We start from the raw sequence: 14,094 nt of genomic DNA on the forward strand, positions 1-14,094 counted from the left end.
GATCCTGACTGGTTACTACCTCAAGTTCAAACTCTTTACCTGGCTTTCAAAGCCCTTCTCAATGTTATTCTAAGTTATCAGAACATAATGTCAGTACTTCTTAACAAACTCCCTCTGCTATAACCAGACGGCTGTCCTCAGAATTTTCTAGAAGCACCACATACACTTTTGCCTCCACACCTTGGCCACCTTTGCCCATGCAGTTCTATCTGGTGTGCCTTTCCCTCTTTCCCTCTTGTCAATGCTTCCCACCTTTCAAGGCAAATGCAAGTCCTTCTCTTTCCTTTTTATTTACTCCAGCCCATACTGATTTCTTCCTTTCTCTGAGAAACTATGAATCATAATTACAGTTTTTATTATTATTAATAGCCAAGCATCTTATCTATGTAACCCATACAAGACTGGGATCCCGTAGCAGCCTTGATTCTTGCATGATACATCAGAGCAGAACCTGGGTCCATCTCCCAAAAACAAACCCATCTCTATGAAGCATTAATAAACATAGACTTTACTGAAGACTGTGTTCAGAAATGGAAGCAATGGTGATACACGGCAAAAATCAATTTCAAATCACCATGAAGCACCTCTATATCTATTTCCTCAACCGTTGCCTGCCTTCTCACCTCTCTCCCCACACTTTCCCCTCCAGCCTCTCCAATTCCAATTCCACAACACCAGGTTTTCAGCTTCGGGATTACCCTCTTCCTTCCCTCAACCCCTCACGTGCACCCCCTCTAGCTCTCCCTTTGCTTCCACAAAGTGATTTCACTCTCTCAATTTTCATTCTTTACTCCCATCTCCTGGCCCAACCAATTAAGGCTTGAATTTTCCCTCTTCATAAAATGGCTTTTAAAAATGTTTTTCATAACACAAATAACTATTTTCATTCTGTGCACAAATCATCACATTAATTCTCATAAAAACCTTGAAAGTAGATAATATTATTATTCCCATTTTATAGACAAGAAAACAGAAGACCATAAGTTGATACAACTGACAAGCGGCAGGTAAGTTTGAATTTGAACCTGGGTCTGTCAGAGCACAGAGCCTGTCAACGTTCCGTAAAATAATGCTAACACGTGGTTTTGTAAAATTATCTTCCAATTTTCCTGCTCCTTTAGAGCAAGTATCATATATTTTTCATGCGTGTCTCTCAAAATCTCTAACATAGTACTGTTCAATACATTCGTCTTAACGTTCATGGTTGCTGGCAGTCACTGGCACTTGAATATTCAGATTCATAAGTTGCTCAAGAGATTTTCCTTTAGGTCCGGCGCTGGCTGTATCATATACTGACTCTGTGTCTGTTGCAAGTCTGCTGGTGAGTTGATGAATTATGCTGTGGAGAGTGAGCATAGACCATTTTTCCTCTGAAGCCCTCAGGGCAGCTCTGGTTTGTATCTCATAAAGGAGCTGGCTCCGCCTGTGAAATTTCTGATGCCGTTAGCAACAATCACAGCATTCTACAAGTTCGTATAGAAGCAATGGTAACATCATCAACCAGGAAAACTAAGAAATGGCCTGTTTTTGAAGGTAAGGCAACTTCGATCATCTGAAATCATGTTTTTGCGATACCCGAGCAGTTTCCCATTAAAAAACAATTTCTGTTAGGAGTTGGAAAAATGATACATATTTAGGGTGAATGCAGCTGATTTAGGGACTGGCTATGCAGGTTGTTTTTCTTCTCTCTCTACTTGCTTTGCGGCTGAGTCATCTTTTCACCTCATTGTCATATAGCACTGCTGACCAAACAGAGCGCTGTTAACTGTTATTTTTGGAGTGCCGTGGTTTGGTCTTGTTTGGCTGCCACAGAGGATAGACATAGACACTGGAAACTCATCAGCTATTCCAGATGTCCCCCAGATTTTGTGACATGCCACGGAGCCCCTGTCAATGGCCCTAGGGATTCACACCCGGCTGATGACTTTCCTGAGCTGGAATCAGCCTCTTTTGAAAGATGCCCCCAAATGCTAACCAGGTGTAATTGGTAAAGGACTTAGTTCTGAGACAGAAAGATGCTTCCACCCACTCATTCCTTTATTCATATATCTTTCTTTAGCCCCAGAGAGTGCCACATTCTGGGCTAGACAATAGAGGTTACTTCTTTCATAGCAAATACAGAGACTCCACTGCCAAACTCTTGAAATACATCTGTCAACGACGATCTGGCCAGTAAGTTTTCTAAAGTGTCTGCAGAAAATGAAATGAATCCATCTGCCAATCTGTGCTTGAGGACAGGTGCAAGCCAAAAATGACTGAAATGGCCACAGAGGACAAAAAGACTCAAGTCAGTCCAACCAAAATGGTGGTATTATTCCTGGTTATTAAATAGGCAGGTCTAGGGGGCACCTACGTGGCTCAGTTGGTTAAGTGTCGAACTCTTGATTGTAGCTCAGGTCATGATCTCACATTTTATGGGATAGAGCCCTGTGTCAGGCTCTGTGCTGACAGTGTGGAGCCTGCTTGGGATTCTCTCTCTCCGTCTCTCTCTCTGCTCCTCCCCCGCTGGCACCCCCTCTCCTCTTTCAAAATAAACTTATAAAATAAAGTAAAATAAAATAAAATAAAATAAAATAAAAATGGCAGGTCTAACCTAACCTGAAATAACCACAACAAATGTTCTTTCACTGTCTGAGCAACCTAGCTTTGCTACTGATATTCAGAGCAGACACACAAAAAAATGATTATTATAAAATTTGGAAAAACAGCAAATACCAGTATTCAGGAAGGCGGTAAATGCTGCTTCATATTAGAGTCAGAAAATATGCATAATGTCAATTTGGAACACATACTCCACCAAGATGAATAAAAGCATAGACACGTGCAACAAAAAGTTGGTACTTTTATCACTCTGACTTGAGTGTCAGAAAATTATTCCCACTCAACTTCTCTTACTGTTGGCATTTGTAATTTTATTCCCCTGGTGTTACTGAATTTTGAAAGTTTCTTCAAACTGATCATTTCCTTTCCTGACAATCTGCTAGAGTTTGGCAGCCTAATTTTCCCAGTCACCTTTCAGAACAGACACCCTAGGACACCTAGTCTGTACGGTCTCTTCTTACATCTCATCTGCTATGATAACTTGAGACGGTGACCTCCTTGCTAGGATGCTTGGTAATCTAGTCCCACTGCTTTGCTTTTATTTTTATTGCTTCTGCTAAGCATAGGGTAGTTACAGCTGATCAGATGGCTTCATTTTGAAGGGCACTGGGATGGTATGGAGTTCAGATGCCAAAATTTTGCCTGGAGTAAAGCTGAACTGCCAATATATCACATAGCAAGGCACCAGAGTTTTTAATTGAACTTAGACAAACTTTTAATTACAATAGTACCGCAGGGCAATGTTCTGGTAAAGCAAAACTGTGGTAACCTTCACTCAGACATTGATTCCCCTGACAGAGGCTAGTGCATTATAAGAGGTCACCTAAAAGAATTTCTTCTTCCTCCCATCTGGGGTTAACTAGGAGATATTTTGAACCTTACACGTAGGATTCAAAATGCCTGAGACAGAAGGAGTTCAGAATATCCAGTATTCATCAAAAGAGAGGGCAGGGACGTATTTTGAGCATGGAAGATGAAAAATAATAGAATTCTCTGGAGGCCAAAGATCAGGCAATGCCAGCTCATGGAAGGGGTTGATGGCCAAGTTAGGACCACAACCACATTACTACAAGTGATAGCCCTGGACAAGGAAAAGATTCTCCTTTCCAGGAATCATCCCTGTGATGATGATCCTGATGATTACTATGTGACTCCGGGTTGACAGGAAAGATTAGAGTCAGGTCTTAAGCAGAAAAGATCTTTACTGGATAGGTCAGATTTAGGGTATATAAGGGGGGGAAATGTGCTAAAGGGAAGTTAGCTTAATGTGGGCAAGGAGGATGGATTGATTTTTTGAAATGAATTCAAGACTTTTGGCTGGAGAAGGCCCATCTATGGAACTTAGGAAACCTGTATAAGCCCAAATGCTAATTATTAATCAATGCAGTATTTATTTGTACCTAGAAATCCTCACCCCTGAGTAAAGTGTATTTGTGTACTCCAACCAACCTGTGTGGAATGGGCTGGGTGAACGGACATGGGGGACAGTATATGGATGACAAGTGGAGAAGTCATAAGGAGATGCAGTGAAGAAACTGAGAGTTCAAGCTGAACAGCTGGGGCTCAAGGTAATCACTTCCTGGCAGTGTAACTCTGAGCAAGTTTATTTTCCCCACCTCTAAGATGGGGATGAAAAGAGAACTTACCCCTCAAGTTAAAAAGAGAATTGGATGAGATGATATATGTGAAGCACGGGGCCTCAATTTCATCATGGCCACAGAGAAAGAGGAAAGGCTAATCCCACTAAAACTAACGTATCCAGGCACACACACAGCATAATTTCAGAAGAATACAGTCTTACAGGGTCAGAGATAATAAATCTGGATCACATTTGCTACCCTGAAGTGGTGGAGGAACTGCAGCTGAGCTGACGAGCTCGTGAAAAATAACAAAAGAAATTTGCTGCGGTGCAAACAGATAGCCCAACACGTATCATCCCCAAAGGTCCAATGGGGAGGCTACCTGGGCATTTTGGAGAGGTCTGAAATGTTCTTAAAAAAACTCCTCATTATTTTCATGACACTTTTTTAATCTATAGAAAATGCATAGAGTTTTAACTGAATCCCAGTTGGAGACTTCCACAGTGCCAGATGACGTGCAAGGTCTTACCAAGAACACTCTCATTGCGTGGACTTTGAAAACGCATGGACTGCACTGGCTAACAGGCCACGTATAAGTTAATATCAACATGGGAAAAAAAGGCTACAGAGGCAACACCAGTGAACTACATGATCAGAAAAGCAACTGGAGATAAGGAAAACGAAACCCAAAGTGCCACACGAATGATTTGGGAGCATGTTAAATGTGAGACACAGTGTGGAACACAGAGACAAACATTAAAAATGACTAGAAAATGAGGATTATCTCAGTGAGAAAAGAAAACAAAAGAATATGTTTTCCTAAAAAACAGCTTCAATAGACCATAGGCCTTGAAGAGAAAGGAATATGAGGAGCATTCCATCAAGAATGAGGCAGAGGGGGGCGCCTGGGTGGCTCAGTCGGTTAAGTGTCCGACTTCAGCTCAGGTCACGATCTCACAGACCGTGAGTTCAAGCCCCGCGTCAGGCTCTAGGCTGATGGCTCAGAGTCTGGAGCCTGCTTCCGGTTCTGTGTCTCCCTCTCTGTCTGCCCCTCCACCGTTCATGCTCTGTCTCTCTCTGTCTCAAAAGAAATGTAATAAATAAATAAATAAATAAATAAAAGAATGAGGCAGAAGGAGTGGAGAAAGAAGTCAGGTAAAAGGGTGAAACAGTGGTAAGGCTGAGTGCCACAGATGAGAGGTCTCGGGAAGACAAGGGATACCATGGCCGCAGTAACCAGCAATGTCAGATTCGACAGAGATCTGAAAAGCCATCAACATTCTCGCCATTTCAAAGTTGCACAACTGTCAGGAGGACAGCCAGAGTGAGGTGAGCCCAAAATTTGGAAGAGAGAAAAAGGAAGTACGTTAATATGAAAAAAATCCGTTCAAAAGGCAGACTGACAGACACAACCAAAGAAAGAATGTGCTTATCAGCATGGACCTGTTCTCCATACATTGTGAAGATACATTCCTAGGAGCACAGATAGACACAGGGCCTGGGTGCTGGGCTAGCGCCCTTTTAGCGTTAGTCACGTTGGTAACATCGGCCCTGTCATGCATTTTAAGGGAGGTGGATATGGCAGCCTGTCTTAGCTGGAAGCCTTTTAAATATTCAGGCACATAACTCACCAGTAACTGTCAGCCTGTAATCGGCCAGCCCATGCAGATTGGCATAAAGGGTGAGAATGCATGGTGTAAGTCAGCATGTGCCTTCCAAGTGGACAGAGGCTGTGTTTATCTTACAAATGACCCAACTGCCATTATGCTCTTATACAACAGTCTCATGAGTTTGGATAATGAAAAATCATCCCTGTGAGATGGACCCTATTTGATGTACAGAACATATATTTCTGAGCCTATTACACTTGAAAATAAGGCCCAGGGCCCCAGTAACTTCACCAAAATAGTAAAACCACCTGATTGTGAGGGGGTGCGAAGTATTGTGTATGGTATCGAATTGTTCCTCTCTAAGTGATAACCTTTTGCAGCACTGTTAGCCCTCAGTGCCTTCCTTCTTTAAATTTTTTTTTCAACGTTTTTTATTTATTTTTGGGACAGAGAGAGACAGAGCATGAACGGGGGAGGGGCAGACAGAGAGGGAGACACAGAATCGGAAACAGGCTCCAGGCTCCGAGCCATCAGCCCAGAGCCCGACGCGGGGCTCGAACTCACAGACCGTGAGATTGTGACCTGGCTGAAGTCGGACGCCCAACCGACTGCGCCACCCAGGCGCCCCAGTGCCTTCCTTCTTTAAATGAGACAGGTACAGAGTCAGAATTAAAGCACGTGCACATATACACATACACATATAAGCACTACAAGTAGAAGATAACTGGGTATAAGCCCAGGGGTGAAGAAGAACCATTTTTTAATTTCTGAGTTTAAGAAAGTACAGACAGACAAATATTCAGAAGTAATTATGTCCTACTGAAATTCCTGCAACTACAGCCAAACAGAGAAATTAATGTGCATCTGTGGATAATGCATATTTATCCAAATTAATTAGACACACTGAGTTTGAGAACAGACTTCCTGCTAAAATCAGTGGGGCACAAACAAATCCTAACACACACACACACACACACACATACAAGTAACACAAAACTTGAGAAATATTACATGAAAAGACAACAACAATTTTAATACAAATGTCAGACCTAATTTATGAAAAAGTACTTGCTAAGAGCTATATACAAAGCCTAGGGAGGTGACAAAGCAATGGCCATGTGGAAAACATGCCAACCAGATTCTGGAAAGCAGGCTTTGACTAGTACTGCTCACAGGTGCAGCTACATCATGGTTTGCTTCAAAGAGGCGGTGTTATTTACAACACTAGTTGAGCTTTCTCTTCCTTTCTGGCCACTGATTAAATTTTGACCCTTTTCCTTTTGAAAACAGAGTAAAACCTTGGATTTCTAGTAACTTGGTCTGAAAGTGTTCTGCAAGATGAGCAAACATTTGTAATTAATTTTAACTTGATAAATGAGCAATGTCTTGCAACATGAGTAGTACGTGACACTGAACATCACATGATAACAACTGAGCCAATGGTTCTTCTCTCTCTCTCTCTTTCTCTCTCTCTCGTAGGATTATGGGTGATCATCTCCCATGCTCGGATTCTCAGTCTCAGGCCACAGTGTTTGGCAGAAATCAGCGATTTTTCAGAACGTTGGAAGGTGCCTGAAACAGGCACTAATGTATTTTTTTTTGTCAATTCAAAGTACCTATGGACAGTCCTTTGTTTTTCCATACAAGAGTAAGCTTAGGAAAGCTTTGCTTCAATCTAGGTCAGGCTGCCTGCAGATATAGACCCTTTCCTCTGCTGCCTTATTGCCAGTTACATTAAATACAGTATATGGCACGAGTTTATTATACTGTACTGTAGTCAGCATCGTGCGAGGGTATACAATGGCCCCCCATGCATCAATAGGTTGAAAAGAAAGGCGGTAAGAAGGAGATGATTACAGTGGAAGTTAAGAAGGAAATCATCGAGAAGTACAAATGAGGTGCAAGTGGCTGAAATTGAAAGATTTTATAAGAAGTCTACGTCTGCATCTTTTCCAGTGAGATTAGGGAAGTGTGTAAAATGTGGGAAACAGTGCAAAATTTTATAGAAAAGCACTACCTGAAAAAGGCTGTAGCAGTGCAAGTGATGAATCTATTTAATGACAATGCAATGTCACATTTCCACAAAATCATCAAAAGGAGGCAAAAGCAAGTGTCATTGGATAAGTTCCTTGTTAAAGTTGCAGGAAAAGAAAAAGATTCCATTGAGCCAATAGACAGCAGTGATTCCGTCAGTGATAGTGAAACTGTCCTACACAATAACCCTCCTCTCTCGTCTCCCTCACACCAGCCACAAAAATTTTCAAAGGTAAGTGCAGGTTAATTTGTTTACTTTTCTTTGCATTTTGTATTTTCTTTATTATTTTGTATTATATTACAATATTGTAATCATTTTTATATGAGTATTTTTGAAGTGTGGAATGAATCAACTGAATTTCCATTGTTTCTTATGGGGAAATATGTTTTGATATGCAAGTGTTTTGGATTACAAGAATGTTTCCCAAACAAATTATGTTCACAAACCAAGGTTCTACTGTACTTTGGTGTTCCCTTTCTTCGGAACCTGGATTTAGTTGTTCCTTTTTGTCGATATAAAGGTTTTTCCTGCACCCTTTCACAAATCACATCCTTCAGATGGCTTCTTCAAACAATGATAGTTTATTGATGAAGTGATGTGATGCCTGAGAGTAAGGGGGTAGGTAAGGGATGTGGATGAGACAAGACTTGCCATGAGTGGGTCACTGCAGAGCTGGGAAATGGGCACACAGGAGCTGACTGTAGTATGTCTGAAATTTTCTATAATGAAAAATTTTTTAAATAAAACCTCCATTATTGTTATACCATGTCCTTTCTGATGATGATTTTCTGCTGATGGGCACAGAAATTAGGCTGAAGTCCGAAAACCCATGTTCCTTATTGGCTCACTGGCAAATAAAACTTAATCCACAATTCCAAATAGCATTTTGAGATATCTTACCTAAAGACAGATATGATGAGGCCAGTCCCCTTTCTAAATACTCTCTCTTATATTATCATGTCAACAAATAGCAAATATCTAGGTGACTACAGTTATTCTTAAAGTTTAGCTATAAGCTTCTTGGTGATCAAGGTAAAAAGAGAACTATAGTGAGTAATAAAATTCATATTCTGATAAAAGGAAGCACTGAATGGATTTTTTCCTGACGTTAAATTCTAATGTCTAAATGAACTCTTAAATTATAGTACAAAGAACACTAGGTAACAAAAGGGATGTCTTTAACATAGCTTCACAGATGAAGTATTCCTCATAAGGCCAGTCTTTGGGTCAATTCTTCCTAAATACCAAAGGCTTTCTTTCATTCTTGGCTCAGTAAGGCAAAGCAACTCTGCTGGGATCTACAGTATAGTCAGATCCATAGCTCTTTGATGATGACTGAAGTTAGAATTAGGGATACATAATCTAGGGGAATAAACAGAAATATATCTGCATTTCTTGAACAGACTTTTCTAGGGCTTTTCCCAGTGGCCTAGTGTAAGTCAGTTTAGAATTATACTTTCTGGCGAGGATCTATAATATGAATTACAGAAAGGGTCATATGCTTTGGATTTGGGCATGCAGGTTTCAGGATGACCTTCAAGTTATGTATATAATTTATATGAATTTATACACTACTAAAGCTTTTTCACCTTGACAACTAAAACGAAAAGCATCATGGACTAATGGTCTGGAGGTACGATCCCAGTTACATTTTCACGAGTTCAGGTAGCCTTGGGTTTGTAACTAATTTTTCTGAGTCTTGTTTCTTCACCTAAAAACTAGGTTATTCGATTAAATGTTCCAGCTACTTTGAGGTACTAATATAACATGCTTCTTGGATTCCTCTAACCTTCATGAATGGGAATAAATATCAAGGTGTCACTTAGTCGGTAAAATTTATCTCACCAGGATTATATCTGGATCGCTGTTGCTGGTTTCAACTTCGGTCAAAGCCTTACATCCTGGCACAAGATTTTCGCTCTGCTTCCTACTCATCTCCCTAGAAGAGACCTATGACAGGATATCAACAAAAAATACATGAGAGTTAGCAGCAATCACTGGTACACATTAAATCACCTTTATTCAGCTTCTGTTAATTTCTGCACAGAAGCAAACTTCTGTAGGATAAATAGGACATTCAATATGTGATATTTGCCCTCAAGAAGTATATGATGTAAGTAAGTACTTACAAAAGTTAAATGACAATATACAATAAAGTAAAACTATCATAAGGCAGATTAAGCACAAAATGAGTGCTGTAGACTATGGGGATCAACAGTGAATCAAAGGGCTTGTAGTAGTTTGCAAACAATCTCCCTGAATTATTGCCCATACACTGAATAAATAATGTCTCATATGGATATACACATTGTTCTTAAAATTTATGTAGATGTTGCTGGGGGGACATAAGATATCATTCATTTCAAAATATCTATGATGGCTTTCTCTTATGTAGTTCTTATTTTATTTTATTTTATTTTATTTTATTTTATTATTTTATTTGAGAGTGAGAGAGACAGAGGGAGGGCAAGTGAGAGAGCAGGGGAAGGGCATAGAGAAAGGGGGACAGACGATGTGAAGCAGGCTCCTCACTGACAGCAGCGAGCCCTATGCAGGGCTCAGACTCACGAACTACAAGATCATGACCTGAGCCAAAGTTACACACTCAGTCAACTGAACCACCCAGGTGCCCCTTTATATAGTTCTTAACCAACAGATCCTAGGCATGTCTAGTATTATGTGAGATGTCTGCGGTAATTTCTTGAAAAGATATCCTCATACTTAAAAAGGTGGGAAAACAGCTGATATGAAACATTTATGATACAGGGAAAGGTCTCCTTTGATTGGCATGGCTAAAGGTAGACTCTCAGCTTCTCGAGAGCAAGAACTGTGTCAGTCTCTGAGTTCTAAGCACCTGGCCCAGCATAAATGCTTAGTATATGTTTGCTCAGTGAATTAACAAAGGACATCGAGAGAAAATTAAAAGGAATTAAAAGATGCAGATGTAGGAAACAATAAGAGTATTATTTTTATTGGGACCCTTGCTTTCAGGAAATGGGGGACAAAGTTGTTTAGCATAAAGGAAGGGGCAACTTCTGAGAAATACAAGACTGTGATAAAAACCATTCTCTAGGAAGAACAATTAATTAATTACCTCTGTTAATAAAGCTGAACTGTGGTACATTTAAGCTAAAACATTAGCTAATGCGAGAGCCATTCTTATCAAGCTTTTGGGAAACATTACAAGATTTACATGGAGCATATCTGCCTTCTTAATTCCATTTACTTAGGCTAATGTTAAAATTAATTACACTTCCTGCACTTCCTCTGGTAGTGGTAATGCTCAGTGTATTTACTGGACAGGATGTTAGAAGTTTATTGGAAATAACCCTCAACTGATTGAAAGTTGTTTCAACCGCACTTTAAAATTTGGTTAAATTCATTTTTCAAATGTTTATAGAGAATTCCACAGTCTCCTCATCTATCTTCTTCAATTCTTAATCTAGACTTCAAATATTTTAAGAGAATGAGCTACCCAAAAATGGAATGAGAAAGGCTACCTTGGGAGGTAATAAGTTTCTGTCACTAAAGATTTTCTAAGAGTCTATACACCATTTGCCAAAGATTTTACAAAAGAATGTGTGAGATATTTTTGCAGCACAACAATTATTCAGAATAATTCCTTTTGAAAGAACCATGCTGAAAATATCTTGTCTCCTACAGTGCTGAACACAGTATCTTTACACAGGGTGAAGTTCGGTGGATATTTGCTGATCAAATCAGTTTATTGCTTCCAGTGTCTATGGCAATTTATTTGAATATTTTCTCTGGTGGCCCATCTCTACTCTTTAAGGGTAAATTTAATTTTAGGGAAGACTAAAAAGGCATTAGAAATCAAATTTGATGAAGAAGGCAGATAACCTAGGCAATGAATTTCCGCTAACAAAAGATTTTAACCGGTAGTGAGATATTGTCTGTAACCGCTTAGCACTGAATCTGGCACAGGTGAATGCCCACTCAGTTGGAGGTATTCTTATTATTATAAGCTGAATCTAAGAGCAAGTTCTCAAAATGGAATTAAGCTAGAGTAACACTCTAAGAATAAAAGTGTAGTGAGTCTTTTAAAAGAAGCAAACTCACTTGGGAATTACGTGGTGGTTCATTTGTTAAAATCAGTCTCAACACTTAATTATATTATCGACATTACATCCTATTTTTCAGAATCTCAACTAGAGGGGTAACTACCGATTATGAAATAAAGCTAAGCATTTTTGCTATAAAGGCACTGAATGCAAAATCCTCAAGGTTACAGGCTTATCCTATATGCATAGTCTCTCTTAAATACAGATTTTAAATCCTTTTCCCATCCAGGCAGTTTCTGGGGTCCTTCAGTTGGTTGAACTCTCCACACACTGTGCTGATGTGTTGATATTTGCCACCTGACTTTTCCTCCAAAAGAGAATAGAGAAGAAAAAATAGAAATTGGGACCCTGTCCTGGAAAGTCAGATGACAATGTATATGCTATAATTAGAGAGCTTTAAAAATGTGAAAATGAAGCAAAACTTTTACCCAATGCTATTTCCAGAATAAGTGAATTACTATACATTTTGTGACTAAGAAAAGAAAAACAACACCTGAGATCTCTTGGCTAGTCTGATGTTTTCTGGCAGGGCTGCTGGACGTCTCTGCTGTTGAGGTTTTCCTTTCTTCTGCATAGACTTCTTCATAATGTTAGCTTCTGCAATGTACTCCACCTCAGAGTCTGTCCCTTCTGTGTTTTTTTTCTGGCCTCTGTGGCTGACAGAAAGCTCAAAGGACGCAAGAGACTCCTGCTTCAAGTCCTGGCCCCAAGGCCTGACTTTCTCAGTTTTTGTATTTTCCTTGAATAACAAAGAACATGTTTTCATTATTTGGTAGCCATCTTATTTATAATTAATTGTCATCTCCCTCAAAACCTTATGAAATGAGGTGATACTTATTACTAATAAACACTTTAAAAAGCAGAAATGTAGAAAACAGACTTTAGCACTGTTTTAGCTCATTCAGAATTTGATTCAGCAGAGCTGGGCTGAGTCCAGAAATCTTTTGATTCTAAAGATGGCAGAAAAGTACAAACTGAGAATGTGGTATGCTTCCTGACTTCCTCCCCACAGCGACTTACTTGCCTTTGGTTCCCTGGTGCGTATACATCAGTAATCTATTTATCTTAAAGGCTGGATGGGATTTATCAATCCTGTATTCATCTTACCTGCCTGTTAAGAAATATGGATAACTACATAGGGGCACTGTACCACAATGTTTATAGCAAGCAGCGCTTTCAACAATAGCCAAATTATGGAAAGAGCCCAAATGTCTATCAACTGATGAATAAAGAAGATATGGTTTATATATATAATGGAATACTACTTGGCAGTGAGAAATAATGAAATCCTGCCATTTGTAGCAATGTGGATGGAACTGGAGGGTATTATGCTAAGTGAAAATAAGTCAATCAGAGAAAGGCAGATATCATATGTTTTCACTCATATGTGGAATTTGAGAAACTTAACAGAAGACCATGGGGGAAGGGAAGGGGAAAAAATAGTTTCAAACAGAGAGGGAGGCAAGCCATAAGAGACTCTTAAACACAGAGAACTGAGGGTTGATTGGGCAGGGGGGCGGGTAGGGAGGAGGGGAAAATGGGTGATGGGCATTGAGGAGGGCACTTGTTGGGATGAGCACTGGGTGTTGTATATAAGCAATGAACCACAGGAATCTACCCCCAAAGCCAAGAGCACACTGTATACACTGTATGTTAGCTAACTTGACAATAAATTATATTAAAAAAAAAAAAGATTGGAAAATTCAAAAAATAAAATTAAATTAAAATTAAAATAAATTAAATTAAAATTAAAATTAAAATTAAAATGTCAGCCCTAAACCTGGTCTAAAATAATGTACTTCTGGGGCACCTGGCTGGCTCAGTTGATAAAGCATCTGACTCTTTGATCTCAAGGTCATGGAACCTACTTAAAAAAAATAAATAAAAAATAAAAAATGAATAAATAAAAGTGTAGAGTTTTGCATGTGTGCATGCATGTGCATGCTTGTGTGTAATTGGTATAACCAGAAAGCCCTAAAGTTTAAAAAATATTCCCTCTAAACTCTAAATTTTAGATAATAACAGACATTTGAAGGATATAATGTAATATGACATTTAGGAAACACAAGGAATAATGTAGGAATTAATAACATATTTTTAGGCTGATATATAGCCATAAATTAAAGCAATCTATGTATATGATATATCTATGTATATGTATATATATATATATATATATATATATA

The 14,094-nt window shown here is 39.3% G+C and overlaps 1 protein-coding gene across 1 annotated transcript in view; it reads right to left on the minus strand.

The window, feature by feature from the left end:
- The window catches only part of MORC1 (MORC family CW-type zinc finger 1), a 164,869-nt gene that overhangs the window by 29,963 nt on the left and 120,812 nt on the right, over nucleotides 1-14,094 (minus strand). Inside the window, 2 exon segments of the mRNA XM_049629169.1 lie at nucleotides 9,672-9,776; nucleotides 12,402-12,647. Coding sequence (XP_049485126.1) covers nucleotides 9,672-9,776; nucleotides 12,402-12,647 — 351 coding nt within the window.

This window comes from Panthera uncia, chromosome C2, assembly GCF_023721935.1.
Source record: "Panthera uncia isolate 11264 chromosome C2, Puncia_PCG_1.0, whole genome shotgun sequence".
Taxonomy (NCBI): Eukaryota; Metazoa; Chordata; class Mammalia; order Carnivora; family Felidae; genus Panthera; species Panthera uncia.